Source organism: Parus major, chromosome 2 (assembly GCF_001522545.3).
Source record: "Parus major isolate Abel chromosome 2, Parus_major1.1, whole genome shotgun sequence".
In the NCBI taxonomy this organism is placed as follows: domain Eukaryota; kingdom Metazoa; phylum Chordata; class Aves; order Passeriformes; family Paridae; genus Parus; species Parus major.
The window spans coordinates 16,290,315-16,313,293 of NC_031769.1; the positions used below are offsets into that span (position 1 = coordinate 16,290,315).

At 45.6% G+C, this 22,979-nt stretch overlaps 1 protein-coding gene across 3 annotated transcripts in view; it reads right to left on the minus strand.

Moving 5' to 3' along the window:
* Positions 1–22,110, minus strand: part of GAD2 (glutamate decarboxylase 2) — a 41,263-nt gene extending 19,153 nt beyond the window's left edge. Inside the window, exons 1-7 of one of the 3 annotated variants that reach the window (XM_015619500.3) lie at positions 21,880–22,110; positions 21,558–21,617; positions 21,260–21,412; positions 20,021–20,254; positions 15,161–15,251; positions 14,214–14,326; positions 10,363–10,478 (exon numbers count right to left, since the gene is read on the minus strand). In XM_015619500.3, the coding sequence (XP_015474986.1) occupies positions 10,363–10,478; positions 14,214–14,326; positions 15,161–15,251; positions 20,021–20,254; positions 21,260–21,412; positions 21,558–21,617; positions 21,880–21,955 (843 nt within the window). In that variant the 5' untranslated portion in view covers positions 21,956–22,110. Of the gene's footprint in view, positions 1–10,362; positions 10,479–14,213; positions 14,327–15,160; positions 15,252–20,020; positions 20,255–20,638; positions 20,824–20,861; positions 21,180–21,259; positions 21,413–21,557; positions 21,618–21,879 lie in introns of those variants that run through there. The other 2 variants (XM_015619502.3, XM_015619501.3) reach the window with 2 other exon arrangements.
* Positions 22,111–22,979: the final 869 nt, after the last annotated feature.

Sequence of the window (22,979 nt, forward strand, 5' to 3'; positions counted from 1 at the left end):
AAAGTAATTTTAACTACAGATTATTAAACATTAAAAAAATGGAAATTCTTTAGATACTACACTACCATTAGCTTAGGATGTAACACTATAAAAGAGATACAGAAGATAAAAACCTAACAAGGATTTTTAGTGTCCAGAGTGTTAAGGAAGAAAGGAAGACCTAGTTTTCAGATCACAAAGTAAAGAAGTAATCACTACTGCTTTGTCAAGGGAGTATTTGTGAGCAGCAGAGAGCAGTAGGGAAAGAGACTGGCACAATGGTTACACAGGTGGACTTCACTTGAAGGCCACGAGAGCACAGACTGACTGCATACTGAAGGGCTATGTACATAATGAACACTTTGAAAGTTACAGTAGTTCTAAACCAACTTAATGAAAGAGGAAGAAGAGTAGAACTGCAACATGTACATCCAACCTCAAAACATCTGTGTTTTAAAAATTGCTCAGGGAGTAGTTTTCATTGAGTCTTGACTGCTATGGTTAAGATCGCTATGCTTAAGAGTTTCCAGTACAGATTCCTTTTTTTCATATGCCTGGATTCTCACCATTTTGGCTGAAATTCTTAACAGTTTCATGATGTCTGCTGGCTTTTTCAGTATCCAGAGATTTTGAAGAAGTTCAGATTGCTCTTAAGTCATGTTTCACTGATGATGTATGGACAACTTGAAAATACTTCCTCGGATAAATATTTTTAATACTACATTTAATTTTTAAATGCACTGGATTAGTACAGCTTTTCCCTGTGGTCTATGGCTGCAGTGTAGGAACAAGGTGTATTGAGCAGCCACTGAATATGTTGCCTAGATGTAAAATCAGTTTTTGAAGTCCTAGCACAGCAAACCACCCCAGTCCCTGAACTAAGCACCCTCTGAAGTGTAAACATACACACATTGGACTGACTCTTACATAAACTGACAATAAATGAAATGCATGCTCATCACTTAGATGAGCCACAGGGGATTTGTGCCTATGCTTAAGTCTTCTGCTATCCTTGGCTCAGTTCCTTGCAGGTAGCCTAACCAAGCTGACATCATCAAGTATGCTTCCTCTTCATTCTGGGGTAACAGGCATCTCCAGGCAAGATTCATCCAGCGTAAGGGTAGTTTGGAGTGAGTGCTGAATGACATCAGGTGAAGTTTCTTCTCTCTGAACCAAGTGCTGTGGTATCTGCTGTGAGAATGGGAAGTGTACAGCACCTGCAGCCACCAGCTCCAGATGTTTAACACCCAGACATCATCCAGCCCATTAAGGCCACTTCATCTTGAAGTTTGCTCTGTTGTTTTTTTTTATCTGGGAGTCACAAGGTGCTAGGAAGTGTTTTTACACTGAACATCACAGCTCAGCCATCACACTGACATTTTCCATGGCATGTTACTTCACAAAACTGAATTTTTGAACAAGTGCATTTCTATAAGTTTCACTAAATTCAATGGACTTTTCCCCAGCACAAATGCACTTTACATGAAGGCTTGGATTGTGACCAATCCACAAACCTCCAAACATCAAAGATACAAAAGTCTGTTCCCAACCCTGTGGGCCTCCCTCAGCCCCATGGGGCATCAGTGCAGCTTTGTGAGAGCAGAGAGAAGAGGCCGTGAAATGGCTATTGGCAGGAGGAGGCTTATAAAAAATTCCCAAGTTTAGGAAAGTATCTTGGAGCTTTGCAAAAATTGAAAACAGAGCAAAAATATTGCCAGCATAATGACAGTTCACTGATATGCTATAAGAAGACAGAATTGAATTTATATACTTTAGAAAATTTAATGGTTTTTACTCATGTATTACACAAACTGATGTGCAAATACTGGGTGGTGTAAATATATAAATTCAGGTAGAGATTTAGGAGCAAAGAGTCACAGATACATTTCACTGGGGTTTGAGTCCACGACATTACATTCATTAATTTTGCTCCTTACTCCATACTAGTTAAAAAAGATTTACTGTTGCAATTTGGTTTTCTACTAGAAAACAGAACTATTCAAAGCGCCTTAAAAAAAGAAAAGACATTTAAATGGTCTACTATGAGGAAGGAAATTCAGCCCATGTGCTCAAAGGCATCTACTGGAATATGGCCAAGCTCAGCTGCCTTTCTAAGTCTCATGGCACTGCTAAAAGAGCACTGGGGGAAAAAAAATGAATGTTGTGCTGATAGCTCAGTTGCCTGAAGGCTTTTTAAAGACTGAAGGGAATTCAGTGGTCAGGAACCAAAACTAGTTTACAGATAAATTGGGAAGAAATACAGAAGTCTGTGCACAGAAGGCCAAATGCAATTACAATTTCTAAACAAACTCTGAATATGAAATGGATCAATCTGTGTATACAGTCACAGATATATGACTGTTGTAATGTTGTAGGGCAACACCACTGGAATTACTCCAAGCGCTTGAGAGGCTCTGAAAGACCAAGGATGAAAGAAATATAGAAAAAATATAGTTGTAGGACCAAAGAAAACTTTCACAATGATATGTATTAAACTTTGGTTTGATATGCCTAAAATGGTGCCAAAAGTTTGGTTGCTTGTGTAATATGGTCAACACAGAGAGCTATAAAAGTCAAAGAGATGAAAAGGTTTGCAGAACTAAACCTGATCAGACAGAACTATTCACAGATGATTTAACTGGGCTAACAAGAAAGGACATTAAATGTGACCCCTTTGAAAATACCAGGGCTACAGACTTTTCAGACACACCAAAAAGGGAGCTGGAACACCATCTTTCACAAGTTACACAGATCTGAAGCCTTATAGTGGGAGAACCAGGGAACAAAGGGAGGATAGGCGCAGGCTTCCTGATGCCAGTCCTGAAGGAAAAGCCAGGCTTGGAGACACTGGAAGGTTCAGAGTTTCATCACTGTCCTGGGCTTGCAGACAGAGGAGGACACACAGGTGAGAAATGGGCTGCCACTTTGGCTTCCTGGCTTCCTCCTTCCCTCTCTTCATGCACTGCAAAGGGTGCATGGAAGACTGCAAATACATACCCAAAAGAGAAGAACCTAATTTCTGTATGGAAAGAAATATAATAAAATTCAGTGGTGAAGGAGAAGGTGTGGATATTAGTGACTAGGAGTGTATAGATGGTCAGAAAAAAACCTGGTGATTCTGAGTCAGGGGAATTTTCCCTTTATCTAAAATTTCAAATGCTGTTAGGTATAGGACTGTTCCCCAGGTAGCCATTTTTACATGGTTAGCTTTGTAAGGTAGAGACAGTGTAAATGTACTACATGTGCAATAATGAATAGGCCCTCTGAAAAATGGAAGAATTAGAATAATTAAAAATGCTATGATGCTGAAAAGTACAGCATTGTTATGCAAAGTGCTTCAATATACAGATGCTTCTATTTTGCTAAATTACTTGCTCATCATCTGGCATGGTTGAAGCTGTCACGAAGAACCATCCTAATGCCATGAGCCCCATAGGGCATGGCTGTTTTTTCAGATTGCTGTTTCTCCTTGCTTACATAAATCCAGAATGGCATGAGCTTTTTGTGGAGGTGGGGGCTTATCAGTAACCAGTTCCCAAATGCTGAGCAAGCTAAGACATCCTGCAGCTGAAACTCCCCCGAGGTCAGTCACTGGCAGCCTGGTGCCCAGGAGATCCAGACCCCTAGCCTCACCCCATCATCTATTCACCAGTAAAGAAGGTGGACACACTTTCTTCTTTACCTCTCCTGGGCTTTAAGCATTGTGCAATTCCTGGATGTGTAGGCTGGGCTATTTCTCTCTTAATAATCTAAAATTGAGTGGCTAGTCCAGGCTTCTTGTTTGGGCTCCCACAAAAGTGGTACCTTTTAGATACCTCCAGAAGGCATTGATCTTTAAGGCTTTGGCATCTGCCTTAGACTTGCCTTCTGCAGATCTTGATATTTTTTATTAGTCATAAAAAGTGTATAGACTAACTCAGATTAAATGTTTACACTTTAGGTGATTAACGTTAAGCAACATGAATCCTATCTTTATCATCTAATTTCAAGCTACAGCTTCTCCTTCAATTACCTACAAAAAGAGCATACTGTGTCCTATCCAAATTTTAAATACACTGTAATGAGAGATATAGTTGCTATGGTTTCATTTACCTATTGCTGTTCAGTTTTTAAAGTTAATTGTTAGTATCAGGAGAAAAATGAGGATATTAATGTTTCTGAACATTCTAGTATGTACGTCTTTGGCATTTTTGAAACACACTTCATGCTGCTTTTCTAATCAGAAAGCCTAATTTGTTTTTTTTTCTAGTGCAGATAGTTTTGCAGCATTGCATGTGATAGGAATGATGCACAAAGTTCAGGAGTATACTGTGGCAATGTAAAAGCCACAAGGTATTGACCAGATGAAGGATTAGACCCAAATGAGGATTTTCTCCTTTAGGATACATTGCACTAGAACACTACTTTTCTAGAAAATGCTTTGCTACTTGAATTAAGTTTTTCCTCGAATAAGACCAAATTTTCACTGTTTCCCCCTGGCTCCAAATACTATAAAATATAATTTTCTAGTTATTATGCAGAAAGTAATGCAAAGAAAAAATGTGATAACCTGTCAGTTTGATTTTGAGTTTCCTTAGGTGGAAACAAATCTAATTCCTACTTACTTTGTATGCCCAGAGTGTAATTTACAGCTTTGTAATCTATGCTACCAAATAGAGAATAGGACTTCCAGGCTCCTCAAATCCTTCTCTGGAAGCAGCACCTCACACAACACCCTTTGGACTGCCTCTGGCAGGCAGCAGTTCTGCAAAGTATCTCCTAAATTGCAGGGACTGAGGGCAACACTATGTATCATGGAAATGGTAGACTAAAGATCAGATTTTCATTCATTCTACACATAAACAGACCCAAAATTTTCCATAGCCTATGTGAAATTGTCTATCAAGCTACAGACAAGAAGTCACTTTTTAATTTCCTTCTGCATCAGCACCAAGAAGCTTCATAGTAGGCTTCTGAAACAGTTCAGATAAAAACTTCCCAAAGCCACTCTACTCCCACAGATACTGGAATCATTTGATTCCTGCAACTAATGGGGCTTATCCACAAAGGGAAAGCAGCATGCATAAAGCTGAAGAGGTGATTTATTTCTAACTGCCTCCTCTGATCTAGCTGCTGTGTGGATGCTGGATGCACTATTGCTCCCCTACCAGCCCAGACAACCCACCTCTCCCAGTGCTCACCCAGAGGATGAGGCTTCTCCAAGTGTGTCCAGCTCTCTACAATGCTGACACCTGAATAGACAAGAGTCCTCCCCTTCAGGCAGTACATGCCAGAGCTGCACTGGTAGTGAAATCTTCACCAGCAGCTATTTCAACACAAGAACAGTGCAGATGGAGAGATGCCAGAGGCAAGGAGAGCCTCTTCTGTGTCCTCTGTGGTCTCTAACTCAGTGAAAAGGTCCCTTATTGCCAGATCAGACTCAATCACTTGCCAGTTCTTAACTCTGCATTTTGTTTTCTAAACCTAAAACAAGGAATAGTGTTGATATTCCTTCACTAAGCACCTGACAAGATATTCCTTCTTAGGGGGCTTCTAGATGAGTGGGAAAGTAAGAAAGCTGCTGTGAACTACATGAGAACAGTCTTGCTGGGTTGGAGAACAGAGTCTAAGATGAAAAAAAATCTGTCTTTCCAATTATGACCAGCCTTTTTTTTCATTCTCTGAATTGTGGATTAAGCTCACACAGTCCCTAATTAATCAAGTCCACAGAAATCCTGCAATTTTAGCTCTTTAAGGTATTTTAAAGGTATTTAAGGCCAAAGGGTGTTTTGTGCCTTGAACCCACCTAGTTGTCTACAGCTAAACTTCCCATTTGCACACTTTTCCTCCTCAGGGCAGCATGACTCTGTCTTTTTGCCTGCTAGGTGTAATCCCTGTTCCATACCATTTCCAGCTACTATTGGATACTCTTTAAGACAGTGGTGGTCGGGCAGGTCAAAATCACAATAGGGAATGGGTTAAAATTTAACAGGTCTTTCCTTGTAGACAAATGGAACAACTAAAATATTCTAAGAAGGCAGAATATCCCTTTCATCAGCTTTCTCCATGCTGAAAAAGGGATGGACTCCTCTGAACAGTTACAGCAGCTTAAAGCTGATATGCTGGAACACAGGAGGAGGCCTTCACTTTATATTTTTCATTGTGTTTGAAATGATAGACTGAAATAGGTTTTTACAACTGGCATCCATCACTTTTTCCCCTCTGAGTCAAGGTCTCTTGCATCATGTGCAGTCCAGAACAACTGCCCTGAAGGACATCACTGCTCCTGCACCCGTGCAAATGAAAGAAGACTGATGATGTCCTGATGAATAGAGGACTGAATTAAATCCTGAGTGCAAGTGCATCTCAGTGAAATTAAACCTGAGGAAAACCCACCCAGGTAGTTGCAGGTATCTCACCACCACTGATGAAACAGAAACAAACAGAAGCAGAGTGTGCCAAGTTGTGGCTTGGGAAAGATTTGCTGTCTGGGAACGTGCACAGTTGGAATGATCACATAACCTATTTTAGGCACCAAAGGTAGATTGCCTATATGAGGAAGCTCTTTATGGTCAGTGCACAGAAGTAGGTGAAAACCTCCCAAAGGTGATTTAGAACATTTAAATTAAGGAATATTTAGGTTCATAATTTGGATGCTCTGAGTTTCTCTCCAGAGGTGCTTCTCTTCACTGGTTGTACAGAGTGAGGCTCCTAATTTTGGAACATGATGCACTCCTAAATTAGGGAGGTAATTACTTAAAAGCTGTGAATTACTCCTCCCTTCCCTTCTCCCCCACTGGCAGCTGAACCTATCATGGCATCAGACTGAGACAGATTCTGATTACAGTAGTAGTGGTGGCAACTGTGACACAACTTCATTCATTTATAGTACAGGAAGCTCTAGACTGGTAGTAATGAAAACACAGTCTTATCTGGGAGGCTGAAATTCTTTACTGAGAATTGCTGATATTGAAATCTTTGCATCTGACCAAAAATTTCAAAACCAAAATCTCTGAGTTTCTAAACACATACAGTTACTTTAAACTTTATTTATCCTCACACCATGCATGCAGATCATGGGGAAATGATACTATGGATCTGCTGCTCCAGCTAGATCCCTACAAATCTATTGGGCCTGAATTCTCAAAAAGCCAGCTGAAGTCATCACAAAGCCTCTATCACTGATTTTTGAGTGGTCTTGGGAATCTGGAGAGGGCTCAGCTGACTGGAAGCTGGGGAACGTCATCCCAATTTCCAAGAAGGGCAAGAAGGAGGACCCCAGAAACTACAGGCCTGTTAGTTTCACTTCAGTATTCACAGAAAAGATGATTCTGGAAAGTACTGAAACACACGACTTGGACAACAATGCAGTTATTGATCAGAGCCAGCAGGGCCTCATGAGGCAAAGTCCTGCTTGTCAAACCTGATTTCCTTCTACCACAGGGTAACCCACTGAGCTGATCTATGAAAGCCAGCAGATGTAACCATTTTGGACCTCAGCAAAGTTTTTGATACTGTCTCTCACAGTGTCCTGGAGAAAGCATCCAGCTCACAGCTGGATAACCATGGGTTACACCATGGGTGAGGAACTGGATCCAGGTTGGGCACAAAGGGTTACAGTGAATGGGGTGACATCGTGCTGGTGACCTGTCACAATCAGGGCTCCTACAGGACTCCATCCTCACCCCCGTGCTCTTTAACACCTTCATTAATGACATAGACACAGGACTGGATGGGATACTAAGGTAAAATACAAGGTAAGTTTTCTGATGATGCTAAACTGGGGAGAGCTATCAACTCCCTCAAGGGCAGAGAGGACCTGCAGAGAGACCTTGAAAAATTAAGAGGACTGGGCAATCACCAACCATATGAAGTTCTACAAGGGCAAGAACCAGATTCTGCACCTGGAGATGGAGCATGGTTGTATGTAGAGAATGGGAAATGAGAGGCTGGAGAGCAGTGCCATGTAAAGGGACCTGGGGGTCCTAGGGGGCATCAGGCACAGCATGGCCAGCTGGGCAAAGGAGGGGATTGTCCCACTCTGCTCTGAGCTGGGACAGCCTCACCCTGAGGCCTGTGTGCAGTTTTGGGAGCCACAATATAAAAAGACACTGAGCTGTCAGAGGGTGTCCAAGGAAAGCCCCAAGGATGGTGAAGGGTCTGGAGGGTAAACTGTATGAGGAGTCACTGAGGTCACTTGGTCTGTCCAGCCTGGATGAGACTGAGGGAGACCTTGCTGTGGTCTTCAACAGCTTCATCAGGGGAGGCAGAGGGGCAGGTACTGATTTCTTCACTCTTGTGATCAGTGACAGGCCACTAGAGAAGGCACAAAGCTGAATCAAGGGAGGCTCAAGTTTAATATCTGGAAAAGATCCTTCACGCAGAAAGTGGCTGAGCACTGTAACAGGCTTTCCAGTGAGGTGATCACCAGCACCAAGCCTGACAGTTCAAGAAGCTTTTGGACAATTCTCTTAGGCACATGGTGTGATTATTGATTGGGGTGTCCTGCACAGGGCCAGGAAATGGACTTGATCCTGATGGATCCCTACCAACTCAGGGTGTTCTATGATTCTACAGTCTGCTTGTTCCATGGCCATTGTCATTCAAGAGCATCCAACTTGACAGAGAGAAACCTCAGTCAGGGCAAGGGCTCTAAAAGTAGGTAGATCATCAGAATGATGTGATAAATGAGACAAAGGACATTTGCTTATCTTGAATCTGTTCAGGTCCTGCATGACACTTTATACCTTAAAGAAGATTGTATTTCTAGGCCTCTGTAACTTCTGTAAGAGTTTCTGCTATTTTGAGGGTTCAACCATGATCCCATATCCCTTGGGCAATTAAGGGTTAAAGGGTCCTGTCTTTACATGGTGAAGTTTTTTAACTTCTCTAGAAGATGAGAATATACTTTTTATAAAGCTTGATTGAGGAAGGGACAAAACTGCAATTTCAAGATATTTTTGAAATTTAATGGATTTCAGATGCTGTCCTATGAATTCTCTAGTATATTTGATTTTTGAGTGTTTAATTTGCTAAGGGAACTGCTTCTTCCCTGGCATGAAAACACAATTATTAAAGCTCATTTCATTATTTTGAGACTGATAGCACAATTTGGGTCATTGTTTAACACTCCATCGCTATGAAAACAATGAAATTCTCTAATGATTAATAGGATTTGTTACTTTAAATAATCATGCTGAACCTTATTTGCACGACTTAGGCTTGCTACTTCCATATGAATAATGTACATCTAGCTTTGAAAAGTTGTTACTCATCTGCAGACTGTCCTCTTTAACTGCTATGGGGACAATAATTCTGCAACGTGGAGCCCACAGCTGTGTACCACATCTCATCCCATCCTACTGCTATGAAAGGCATCCTCTGAGAGATTTCCTCCTGCACTTTTGTGATCAATTTTTAGGGTGTTTTGTTCTTCACACTTGCACAGAATGGACACAATTCTATGGTAAGTCAAAATAGGCACCAGGAGGACATTGTTACCTAACAGGGACAATATCCTGCTAAGCCTCACCCACAAATGAGTCCTTTCTGGCTGAGCCCACACAGCTGGAGAGAAATTTAGAAGTGGACAATGAAGCCTAAAAACAGCTCACAGCCCCTCCTGGGGATAACCATTCCTCTTTCCTTTCCTCCTGCACCCACATTCTCCACTCTAAGATGCAAGGAGTTTTAAATGGTAAAGCCAAAAACAACACCCCAACAGAGACTTCTGTATGGCTGTACAAAGAACAAAGAACTCCCTCACGAGGACAACTCCTGTTGCTCTTGTGGCCACCTCCCCTCATCCCCGGCACTGCCAGGTCTCAGCAGTGGCTGTGATGAACCCCCCTGTGCTGAAGCTTTTGCTCACAGGCAGAAACTCACAGCGAAGCCCACTTGCCCATCAAATACTGCAGATGCTCTGCCGTACACACACACACAGAGCATTGCCATATGACTGTCTTCATGTATGTTATCACCTTCTCATTAAATATCAGCAGGAGTGGTTTCAGATGGAAAGATTTTGACTCAAAAGGATTTTCTGTTGCCCCAGAATGACCCAAACAGATGACATTCCTGGCAGAAAGTGCTGAAGCCAAATGACGAGCTCTCCTCCTTTGATGTGGTCCTTACCACTCACATCAACATTTATATAGACACAAGTAAGAGCAAATAAATGGCAGTGGTTTGTAGAGACTGCTCTGCCTGGATTTCAGCCACAGAGAAGTGCAGAGATCATCCCTCTACAGATAAAAAAATCAAGCCTCTTCCCATGTTCTTATTCCCAGTGAAGGAGTAACAGAAATGAAGACAGTTGTCAACAAATTCCTGTTCAGCTATTTTCTTCATCATAAATTCACACAAGCAGATGTAACAGATAGGAAAAAAAACAGAAACACATACATGTTCTGATGTGAAGGCAACCAGTCTGGGAATAGCTGCCATTCCTTTTTCTTTAACTTCTGGGAACATCTTGAAACGTGCAATCAACATAGCATACATGTTAGATATGGCACCACCTGGAGTCCACAGTAATATACTGTTACTTTTTCTATTCATTGTAGTATCATTTCAGAACAAACAAATCTTGCTATAGTTTTTCTAACTGTAATGCTAATGCCTCTGCCTCATGGCAGGAACACAGATTCTTCTTCCTGGTGCTTCTCACAACTGGTCTGTGTAATAACAAGATCCACTACACACAAATAACAGTTTATGCAAAAAGTACCACTGCAAAAAATGACTGGTGCTTCCTTTCACCCTCATTCTCATTACCATATCTCCTTCAGTCCCTGGTCTTAGCTTTCCATGTGTCATCAACACATAATCCCCAAACGATTCCATCTCCTAAGCAGATGCCCCTACAAGGAAACTTCCCAAGGGATTTCCAAGTGCCACATAATTTGTGCTCTCCCTTCCTAAATCAGGGTGGTGTTTCATGCCCCAGCTTTCAGCAAACCCACCCACTGAGACCCAAAAGCCATTATCTTCTGCATAACTGGGGTGGAAGGAAGGAAGGAAGAGAAAGGAAAAAAGGGTCAATCTAACAAATATTTTTCATTTTAACCGTCCTCTGATGAGAGCAAGGGGAGAAGGTTAAGTGTCCCTAACACCTGCCTTACAATCACTGGCAAACATTCACCTAAAATAGCCATTTCAAGATGGGTATTTAACCCACTTCAAGATGGGTATCAGATCTACAGCTCTGCAGTGGTCTGTTTTTCCTTTTTGAGATCTTTTACAAACTGAGTCTCTTTGTCTACAGTGGAGCAATGTTTGGCTTTATATTAATGTTGCATGAGCACTATGGGAATATAATGCAGTACCTGAGGTAAAAGCTGAGAACTTTTACATTTGTATGTACACAAACACACACACAGACAGACATGAAATCTATCAGGTTTATCCTGTATATATATATATATAATATATATATATAATATATATATATATCCACAGAGATTGATTATATATCCATGTTTATGCACATATATTTATGTAAACAAAGGTTTCAAATGAACAGCTTGAAATGCTGGTGAGGTAGAGTTCAACTACTACAACATTCATCCATCTAAAAACAGAGTGAAGAGCTCAAGATGTGCACAAGACGTGCACCTCCAGAGGATGGTTCAGCTCATCCTACGGCAGCTGTCTGTGGCAGGAGGAACTTGCCCTGCAGACACATCCCCCACTCTCTCTCAAATACACAGAAGCTGCTGTAACTAGCCCATGGTAGACACCCAATGCTTGGCCAGCCAAAGTGAGATAAGATAAAATCCCCCCTTTGAACAGATGAAGGAAGCACTGTTGGATATCTCTGCTGGAAAATTTAACACTGTTTTGACTTTTGTAAGATTTGTTTTAATCTCACTGGAGATGTATACTGTTCCACAGCCCACACAAGCTGTGCCCTTCATTTCTAATCAGTATCCTAGCTCTGTTCTTGCAGTGAGGTTGCCCTACTGTGGGCTTTCCCTGACCTCACTGGCCCTCCTGTGAATCCAACGGAAAATGCCACAGGAAAACGGCATTGCTGGCACATGGGTCAGTACAGATTGGGGTTTTTCTTCCCCTTTCAACTATCTTTCTACACCTCTCTTCAGAAATGACAAAACAAGAAATGGAGAGATTAAGAGGAAATGCTCAGGTATCTGTCCCTAAAAAATGTAGATGCCATGCAAGAACTACTATTGATGATATAGGTGACTGATCTATGTTGAAGTAATTTGGCCTATCTTGTCCAAAGTAATTGGCTCAGTGTCAAAAGAATAGACTGAAATGTTAAGTTTCTTCAATACCAGGGTTTCCTATTAGTATTTACTACTCAGTCATTTAACCTTATTAATAAGCCTGCATTTTGCTTTTAATTTCGTAATTGCATTCACATCCACAGTTAATTTCAGCTAAAAAAACACACCTACAGAATTTGGAGAAAATAATCAGACTTTTATGCTTCACATGTATTGATATTTGTTGCATATTTAATTGCAGAGAATGCAGAGAGAAAGAACCTTTTCTTTGCAGCAGTAAGGTCTTCAGCTAAAGCCATGAAGTGAGAAGACAGCACAGAAATTATTTTGATTATTGCCTAAAAAGCAGAACCTGCACACTGAATATTGCTGCCTTAAGAGAGAAAATTACAATTATTCACTTTGCACAGACCAGAAATTGCAGAGAAAGAAAGAATGAGAGGGGGCAGCCCTACAAATGCCAGCGCAGGTAGATGCCTGCCAGAGACCCTGTCCCACACAGGTTTCAGCTCGATGAAGTGAGCTCTGACACACCAGCAACCCTGGCCCCATGCCAAGCAGCCCTTCTGCAGCCCCGGCAGGGCCAGCTGAGACACACACCTTTCCTGACTCACACTGTCTCTACCTAGGTTTGCCAGACTCGGGCAGATCTGGCCCATGCACTTGAGCCTTTCACCCAGCCTGGTGCCACGCCCAGCCCTGCCCTCCGGAGCTGGCTGGACAGCACTGCTGCTGCTCTTCTCTCACCCTGCAGGTCCCTGACTAGCCCAGGGGGAAGGTGAGGAACTAAGAGCAGCTGTACCCAGTCAGGTCAGGGTTGGTAACCAACCACTGGTCAGCTGGTCCTGGGCTCACGATACACTCTTAGATGCCCGGTGTGATGGAGGCCAAGGTACTCAGGGGAACCTCTAAGCACCACAATAAAAGCTGTCAGAGCTTTTGCTCTCAGTGCTTTTTGAGTAAGAACTCATGAAAAAGCAATTTCAATTCTTCTCATCTATTTTTCTAAATCTGTGGAAAGAGCCAGAAAAAAACTCCCACACCACTTCCACCATGTACATTCAGATGTGAGAGGCTGAAGATGAGCCTTACCTGACCTTCATGGACTCAGAGAGCTGAATGTCCTAGGCTATTATCAGTGAGGCCTTTCCTCTACTCAAGAGTGCACCCTTTCTCTCTCCATTAGGTCAACCAGCTTCCCCTCCATGAAGGCTCCTTCTGCAATAGCTAACAGTCTGTTCTCTTTTGACAAGCCAAGATATACCCAATTCTTTCAGTATTTCTCAATTTTGTAAGATAGGCCAAAATTTTTCAGCAATGAAATTACAGAGTCAGAGAAGAGGTGACGAAGAGTATAAATCAAAAGACTAAGTGGAATGATTAAAAAAAAATAAAAAAAGTCTTAATGTTTGTCAATGATTTCCCTACACTAACTTTTTTGCCTTACTGACTTGCCCTGAAGGAACCAGGTTTCTAAGCCTTTAAGCACTCAGATTAACTAGCCCCGCAAGTGCCCCACTGAGAAAAACAGGTCAGCTTCACATGGAAAGCTAACAGCATACTCTAATGCTGGCAGGGTCTTACTGACTCTACTAAAATTGCTGGAAGGGATGCTATGTCTTTCCCTGTTTCCTCCTATTTCCCCTGTGGTGATGGAGAGCTTTGTTGCGTTTCTTCCCTCCGTTATTAACACAACAGTCTTTCTATTTCATGGAATCCATAAGAAGTGGGGGCAAAGCAAAACTGCAAGGCAAATGTCTCTTCTCATTATGCTTCCATGTGCCATTACAGCTGCTAATCATGCAGTGCAATTTGCTCAAACAGACCCTCATAATCACATCCCTGAAATTCATAAACATGCAATACTTTATCTCAAAGAGGCCACTGGTGTTTACTAGCAAGTGTCCTCTCTAACATGCATATTTAATTATATTTACTCTTCAGCTACAGGGGATGTCATATACCACAGTCTGAAAAATAGAGAAAGCTTGAAATGTCATGTACCAGGTGAAAATATCCCATCGCCACAGCCCCCTGGCCAGCCAACCATCTCTCTCATTTTCCTTAGTGTGACATATTCCAAAAGTACAAACACTGGAGCAATTTCATAGGTGAACCTGAAATGTAGTAATGTCCATATTTAATGCTTTCATCTACAACACTAACACATCTTTTTCCAATATTACATTACATTATAGCCACAATATACTGTATGTTATACTAGGTAGAGTTCTGTTTCACAATACTTTTCACAGTCTTCCTTCTGATTTGACATCAAATGTCTAGAAGGAGAAATGCAGGGAGTGCTTGAGAATCCATTTCCACCCACTTCAGTGAATATAATCTTGTCCACCTCTTCCAGGTTCAAGGCTTTGCCCTTTATCCAAGAGCTGCTGGGCACAGCCCCTTTGCCTTGCACAAACCCGTGTACATGTCTAGAGGCACATGTCAGCAGTCCTATTCATAATGGCCAGACAGTGCGTGAAGCTAAGCAAGCACACAGAAATGCTTCCTGATCCCAAAGTGAAAAAAAACCCCACACTTCAAATTCTGTATTTCTTTCTTAAAGAAAGCAATGGCTTTGCCTACTCTGGGTATGGATTGTACATAACCCCTCTACATGAATGCAACTGCTCATTCAGCACCCCTTGCATTCTATGTATTTATGCAGGCAAAATGCTAATCTGTATATATTTTTTGTATGCTTTTGGGAGGTAGCACAACCAACACCATATCACAATGATGAAATTTTATAAATAACAGCCTACAAGACGACGTTGAAAGTGTTTCTATAAATAACTGTTGTAACCATTTAAAAAGCAGGTAATTTTTTGCCTAGCAATTTTAACATAGGATTATTCTTTCACTCAGATACAGCAACCAGTATTTTAGAGAATAACTGTGAAATTATATTAAATATCTATATATTAAATAAAAAATCTTCTACTTACATATTAGTATTTGCTGCTGATGTTAGCCAGTCTGCCGCCAATCCAACCATGTCCAATCCAGTTGAAAGTTGATTAAAATATCTAGGGTGCCCTGCATAAGATGGAAAATGTTATCAAAAGGCTGATGACTCTGAATGAAACTATTCAGTGCTGAACAGTGTATTTACCTCCATATTTCTATAGAGAAGGAAGCTCTTTCAAGGTATGAAACAAAGCAAACGGCAGTAAACACATTTCTTGAAAAAGGCAGGATAATTTCTCTTCTTTCTCATTCCAAAGTCAGTAAAATCAGAGTAATTATACTCAAGGCAGAATAATGAATTCCAACATTCCCTATTATCCTTTCAATATGCCTTGAAAATTAGCACATTGCTGCCTCACAAAAATAGCTGTTTGCTCCCGTTAGTGTGTCACATGTTGTCACTGGATATGGTTTTGCCTGACTAGGTTTGAAAGGCACACATGAGACACCATCTGAAAAGCTTGCCAGGACATATAACATCAGTGATGAATGGCTAATGATTGTAATAGACAGGGCGAAATGAGAAAATGGAGTATTTTGGTGACTGCTTTGCACATGACTCAATAGATGATGATTGTACGAAGATGGCAGGGAAGGTGGTGGTCCTTGTAATTTCTTCACTGTCAGAGTGCAATTACAAATAGCCTGGCTACTTGCAATTGTGATTTTAATCAAACGCCACAAAAACCAGCACTGCTGCCCCAGCAAAATGATGCACAGGACTACATTCAGTGAACTGTAAGTCTCTTTACTTGGTTAATCTAATTGACTGCTGTTTTTTTTTTTCTAAAATCCTCCTAGAGATTTTCCTTAAAAACGTGCCTAGAGCCATTAAACACAGGAAGCATTAAATTCCATTTTTTCTAGTTACTTCCCACAAACCCCTGATAAGTGGCATAATTACTGGTACAAATTATGGATGGTTCACAATTACTTAAATGCCATCCAACTCAAAGGAAGGCAGCCTGTGCTTGGAAAACACCTGTCCTGACCCTTAGACGATGTACTGTTATTGCCATCAGAGAAAACAAAAGATAGAGCAAGATGATTGAGGAAATGCAAACCCAGCACTGAGAGAAAACTTATCTTCGGTCTCCTGTGGCCTCTTATCAGGCATGGACACATGGCTGGCAGAGCAGCATGGGGAATTGCTCCCCAGCTCCCACCCTGCAGCACACAAAGGCAGAGTAATCAAGCTGAGCAGGCAGACCAGAGCTGAGGATATGGGGCAGGGGAAAAACATGCAAATTCCACTTGCCTGTGCCCTTAACCTGAGACCAGCTCTGTGCAATTGCCATCCAGCCTGATAGCATTTTGCATGGCGCTTCCCCCTCTCACTGACAGGAATTGCCACCCTTCCCTGGTCTGCGCTGCCAAAGACAGACAGCCAAAGCCCCTGAGCACTGAGGAACGATGCTCAGACCCAGCAGAATGAACTGGATTTTTCTCCCTGCTCTTCACACTCTTGGAGTGGGACTGGTGGACCTAAGACACATGCACCCCATCACCACCACCACAGCCTCAGCCATCCTGCTCCAGGGCCATTGCCTGCAGAACACTGCACCTCCCCTGACAGAGGGATTTTGAAGGAGATTTCCATATTTATAGCTTAGGTTCTACATCACAGCTGGATGACAAACTTCACCTGAAAGCAACAGAAAATTAAAGCTAAAAGCTTTCAGTGAATCACGTCTACAGAAGACTCAAAGAAGGTTACAAAAATTCCTGTTTTGGAAATCCACACTGCAAAGCTGGGGAATACCAGAATTTGTCTCTGCAGCTGCAGTGTCTCAGCGGTTCTCTGTCAGCCCCGCACTCAACCCCAGGCGACAGCCCTGTTGTCACTGCTTGTTTCTTCTAGCAAACCTCCCAGCACACCACCTGCTTTGGGAGCCGCCGTAGGAACAGGCCTGGGTGCAAGCGGGGGTCGGGAAGCTGTACCCTGGAGCAAGCGAGGTGGAGGGAGCAGCGCTGCAGTGAGAGATGTCAGGACAGAGAGGGCAGCAGCTGCTGCTGTTGGGAGAGCCCCCAGCACCCACACCTGTGACACAGCCCCCTCCACTCCGGGCCCTTCCTTTCTGCAGTGCAGCCGTAACACAGAGGGGTAGGGAATGTACTGCCCCAACCTGACCCCTGCCCCAGCTGCAGGGGTTTGTCTGTCCATGTGACACCTCAATACTTGAGCAAGCTCTCTTCCCTTGGCTAGATAGCCGTGGAAAACTGAGGCTTTGCTCAGAATACAGGCTCCACTGGACAGGTAAGGAGAGTTTGTGAGAGGTGCTCAAAAATCTCTACACTGGTTGCCTCCACCTGCAATACACATCCTTTGTTGAAGCTGATCCTGAACAAAGAGGTACTGGAGAAGAGACTGTGACAGGATGAAGAGGTGGTTGAGAGGTGAAAATAGGAGATTATGTTTGTTTAGCAACACACAGTGTATTCACAGATATCCCAGAGTAAATCAGGACATGACAGCCAAGATCCAGGGCCAAGGCACAGGGACACCCGAGGCCTGGCTTTCCCTGCTGAGGGCGTGCCTCTGCCCCACACACCCTCCCAAACACACTCCCACCTGCACGCTTTGAGGCACGGGCATGCCCAGCCTCAACACCCGGCCTGCACAGCCCCCGCAGGGAAGGGACAAGAAGGCTGGGCTCGGCCAGGCAGCACGGATAGAGGCACGGCTGGCAGCACCGAGGCTGGCCCTGCTCGCAGCCTCCCTGCCTGCACGGCCGGCTCCAGGGCCTGCCAGCGAGCAAGGCTGGGCCACAACCGGCTCCTCGCACCCTTCCTGGAGTTTCCAGGCCGTTTTTAAACGCTCGTATTTCAATTCCCCTCTCCATTTTCAATTGTACACAGCACACAGTAACTGAGTTTCAGACCCATCTTTCCCTGCATTCGCAGTCACTGCCTTTTACATCCTCTCAGCAAGAATTCCCTCTCTGCTGGTAAGGGGGCAGGAAGCGCGGCTTCCCCGGGCGCTCCAGCGATCCGTGGCATGCAGGCAACACCTGGGAGCAACCCACACCTGCCCCTCGGCCGGAAAATCAGCCATCTGCCTCCTCGAATCCCTGGACCTGGCTATCCAGCTGTGAGGCTAATCTATGCAATACAATTTATTTTTCAATCAGCCTCCCGGGCCCCTGCAGCCAAACGCCGCGCAGGAGGGGCCGTGTCGGAGAGGCTTCTGCGGCAGGAGCGGAGGCAGACGCTGCCGCCAGAAACCTCACCATACTGTCCTTCCTCGGAGGCAATTCCGGTGTTTGACTCCGAAGCACAAGCCGACGGGCTCCAGGTGTAAACCCAATGCATTTCGTGAAGCCCGTCCCAGGGCGCTGAGGAACAGCAGCAGCCAAGCGGCTCTGCTCCCCCTGGGCTGAACCCCACCATGCCACCACATTTCACAACCCCCCCCCCCCAGCACCCGTTTTCACACTTCAAAAACATTATTTTCATTAAAACAAACTATAAATTGCCAAGACGTGAAAGCCTCTGATATTTATAGAGAGGAAGAGAAACGGTAACCGTGTTTTAAAGGGTCTTTTTTGGATGCAAAAAATTAAATAGGTCTGCTTTATGAAAATAAGCTATAACAAAAAAAACCCATTAATGAAAATCACCTAAGAAACCCTCTTTTTTGATTTCCCAGAATCACAGATCCTGCATTCTACATCATTCTGTGCAAACGCATTTCCTATGCCCTATCCAGACACATCACGACTGATCGACTTTGTTCGTCTGGATATCATCTACCTAACTATTTAATCCAGTATTTTACAAACATCTTGACACCACCCGACCCATGCGTCAAAACATGCGGATGGTCATTTCCACTGCTAAACTAGTAAGATGCCTCACAATCTTTACTGGGATCGGTCTGTTCTGTTCTCTTCTCAAAGCCTGAGATTTTTTTGATTTCCACTCAACCTCTAGTCACAAAGAGCCTTTTGTCTCTTTCAATAATTGCTTCACAATTATTTTTAAGCAATTTCTCAGTAATTCAAATTCCCACTAAGAGCTCCCCGGACTCCCCATTATTTTCCAATGACAGCCATAATTGCGGCTCCGCTTTCTGCCCGCTCCGCCGCAGTTTATTTCAGGCGGTCCCGGTGCAGAGCCGGGCTCTTCCCCAGCCTGGGAGAGCCCCATGCTGCCTTCCCCTCCACGAAGCCCACAGGGAGGCAGGAGTCAACCCATCCCTGCTTTTCCCAGTGAAAAACAACAAATGGCTGTTAAAACAAATCGGACTTTAGTTTTATTGCTTCCCCCTAAATTTGAAACAAAATCCTCGATATTTCTGTGTAAGGTCCTGCTAAATTCTGTTTACGTTTTAGTCCTGCAGGCGAAGTGACAGACACGGCAAATGGCCGCTCACAGCTGGAATTTACAGGCCGTTTACTGCGATTTCGGCTGCTAAATGGGCTGGTCCCTGCTGCCCCCATGCAGAGACTCCCCTCTGCTCCGCTCCCACCGCACCCCGCTCTGCAGGGAGCAAGAGGCCATCGCCGGGGCATCACACGTGAAATGGATGAAAAGGAAGGGCAGAAAGTGGTGAAGGCGGTGCGAAGTCTGCTCAGTGGCACACTCGGCAACTCCGATGCACAGACGCATTAATTTTAAATAGGAAAGGGTGTGCGAGGCTGCACTGACAACTACAGAGAAGGAGCTGCTGGAATGTTTTATAATTTTGGGAAACGATTTCTGTTTCTGCTAGAAATTGCTTGGAGCTGACAAAATACAGTTGCTGCTTCAACCTTTAACGTTTCAAGCTAAATTGAAATGACACCTTTAATCAATGGATGAGACCATACAAGGTAGAAAATGAGCATTGCTATTACCTGTTTTAATTGCATACTTCAGAGTTGTTCTGCAGTTCAATAAAATTTCTTCCAAGGTCTGTGGCTGGTCTGCCAGCTCCCAGTTATATTCCTGGAGCAGCTCATTTGGGTAATGGAAATCAATAACTTTTGTTGATCTATCAAAACTTTTCACCACATACTGAAGTAAAATGTCCACAACGTCTTGTAAGAAAGACATAGTAGTTATTTCTCCATTGCATGTCGGCAGAAGATCTGGGAATGGAGAAATTTAAAAGTTAACTTCGTTTTGTGACCACATGCATAGATTTTGAACAAAGCCTTCTCCCCTTTATGTTTACAAAATCTTTACACCATAGCCAATAAAAATAGGTTTTGTTTTCATTTAATAAGCAAATTGGCAAGGCTCTATTTCAAGGAATGTTCTGAGAGATAACAAGATTTAATATCCCATCTAAATTGGCCAATTCTGTCCACAGTATGTTTCAGACCAATTTTTAGGACAGTGAGAGCAGGGAAACATGAAAAAAGGAAAAACGAATCTCGTAGGAAATAAAGATTGAGCAACAAATGCTACGAGCAGCACCCTAAAAGCCGACACAACACCCGAAAACTGTCGTTTGCCTTGCAATAAAATACCTTCGTGGTGACTCTCTTATGCAAGCGACTTGTTGATAATTTAATGTCTTTTTCTGAGGCAATGCTGCACGGGCTCTCGGTGTACACAAAGCTTTTCTTTAAGAGCGATGGCTCAGTCAAAGCCAGACTGTAGTGGAAGCCCCTAATTTTGGATCCCGGGCTGCCGAGCAAACGGGAGAGCTCCTGGCTAGTGCATGTCGGCGGGGAGCTGGGATATACTCACTGTAGGAGACGGTACCTCCAAGGTCAGAAAAGATGAAGTGGAAAAATATCTCGAATTAAAGAAAATGAGTAGGAGAGCATTCTATCTCCCTCCTTCCCTCCAACCTTAATTACATCGCAGATCTTCAATGAGAAGGTCGGTGCTGTCAGTGCTCCTTAGAAAGAAAATGCTGCGGGCTCCTGTACGCGGGATTTTTTGTTGTTTGAGTGATTTTTCGGAGATTTGAGAAATGCCCGACGGGGGCCAGGACTGAGGGCGCAGAGCTCCGCTGCGCACCGCCAGGCACCGCCGGACCCCCCACGCCTCCGCGCAATGCGGGCGGAGGCAATTTCCCGACCGAACCGCTGCTTTTTTCTTGTTAGTTTTAGAGAAGCAGCGTGCCCCGGGTGCGCCGTTACCTGTTGAGTGCAGAAAGGCGTAATTCACGTCCGCTTTTTGGCAACCACAGGGTTTTTTGTCGCAGGTGCAGGTCGGCCTTGGCTCCGCTACCCCCGGGGCTGCTGCCCTGGCGCCGGTTTCCACGGGCTTCTCGGCATCGCCGTAGAGCAGGGCTTGACAGCGACACGAACACACGGCCTCATTACCGGGGCATCGACCCTCGTCTCCCTCCCTCCCGGCCCGGGGCAGGTCCCGCGGCGCTCCGCGGGCGCGCAGCCGCGCCCCCGCCGCGGGCTACCGGGGTCTCCCTGCCCTTACCGCAGAGTTTGTTTCCGATCCCTCCCGTGAACTTCTGCGCAACCTGACACCAAGCTCTGGCTGTAAGAGAAAAATCGAGCGGAGGGTCCGTGGGGACGGCCGTGGGCTGGGAGCGCCTCGCCCGACCCCCGGCCCCGCTCCCCAGGAACCCCCTGCCCCTCAGAGGCCCCCGGCGCTGGTCCGGGCTCGCCGTCGGTCCCCGCCGCCCGCACCGCTTCGTCCCGCCGGTCGAGCTGTCACAAAGGGGGCTCCGGCGACCGGGCAGCTCTTTCACGGCGGCTCCGTCGGGCCGGTCCCGCTCGGCCGCTCGGCTTCCCCCTACCTGTGCCGGGAGCCTCGGCGGCTGCGGAGCCCTCCTCGGCTCCGAAGGGCCAGAAGCCGGAGCCGGGGCTTGCCATGGCGGAGGCGAACCGGCGGGGCGGGCGAGGAGCGGCGATCTGCAGCCCAGGCGGCCTGAGCGAGTGTGCGTGAGTGTGAGTGTGCGGTGTGTAAGTGCGCGCGGCTGCGCCAGGCGGCGGCAGGCGAAGGGGCGGGAGCGCCCCGGGCACGCGTGGGTGGGAGCGTCTCGGGTGGGAGCGTTTCCCGTGGGCGCCCCCGGGGCGCGCTCCGCCGAGCTCCGCCGAGCTGCCTCGGCCGCGCCCCGCAGGCGCTGCTGCCCGGGACGGGGCGGGCGGGCGGCTCCGCGGGAAGAGGTGCCCGCTGAGGAGGCCGGCGGCGACGGCGTCCGCTATTCTGAGGGGTGTCCGCACCCTGCAGCGCAGGAGCGAGGGGTAGCGGTGGGAGGGCGATAGCGCTCGGGGCAGACCCGAGCTATAGGCGCTGCTTGAGCTGGGGCTGCAGCTGCCTTGGGGGAGGGTGAAGACGAGCGACGGTGCCTGTGCTGTCTTCACCCTACCGACGGTCCATTCGGCCGGAGAACGCTGAGCGGAGTGGAATGGTAGTTTTCCAAGTCTTGGCGCGGGCGGCCGCGGTGGTCCAGCCTGGTATCTCGAGGGGAAGGTTGGCACTACGGGGAAGCGTCCTTAGTCCTTTTAAAATACGAAGGGAAATCCCCCCACCACACCTCCCAGTTTTGCACCGTGGCATCTCCGCACGTGCTAGCAGGGCACTCCTGGGCGGCGGCGCCGAGGCCGGGACAGCCCGTGCCGCCGGCGGTCCCGCGGTGGGGAAGAGGCAGCCCCCAGCCCCCGCGTCCCCTCGGCCCGGCCCACAGCCACCGGCGGGCGCGCCGTCGCGCCGGGCCGCCGCGGGGAAGGCACTGGTGGAGGGGCCCGAACGGGGCTGGGCTCCCGCTGTCCCTCATGCTCCCGGGCGGCCAGGGGCGTCCCGGCTCGTACGGACGAGCGGGAGGAGCCTTGCGCGACGCCGGGGCTGTCCCCGCGCGTCCCTGGAGCCCCGGGGCGCTCCCGAGGACCTCCCGCA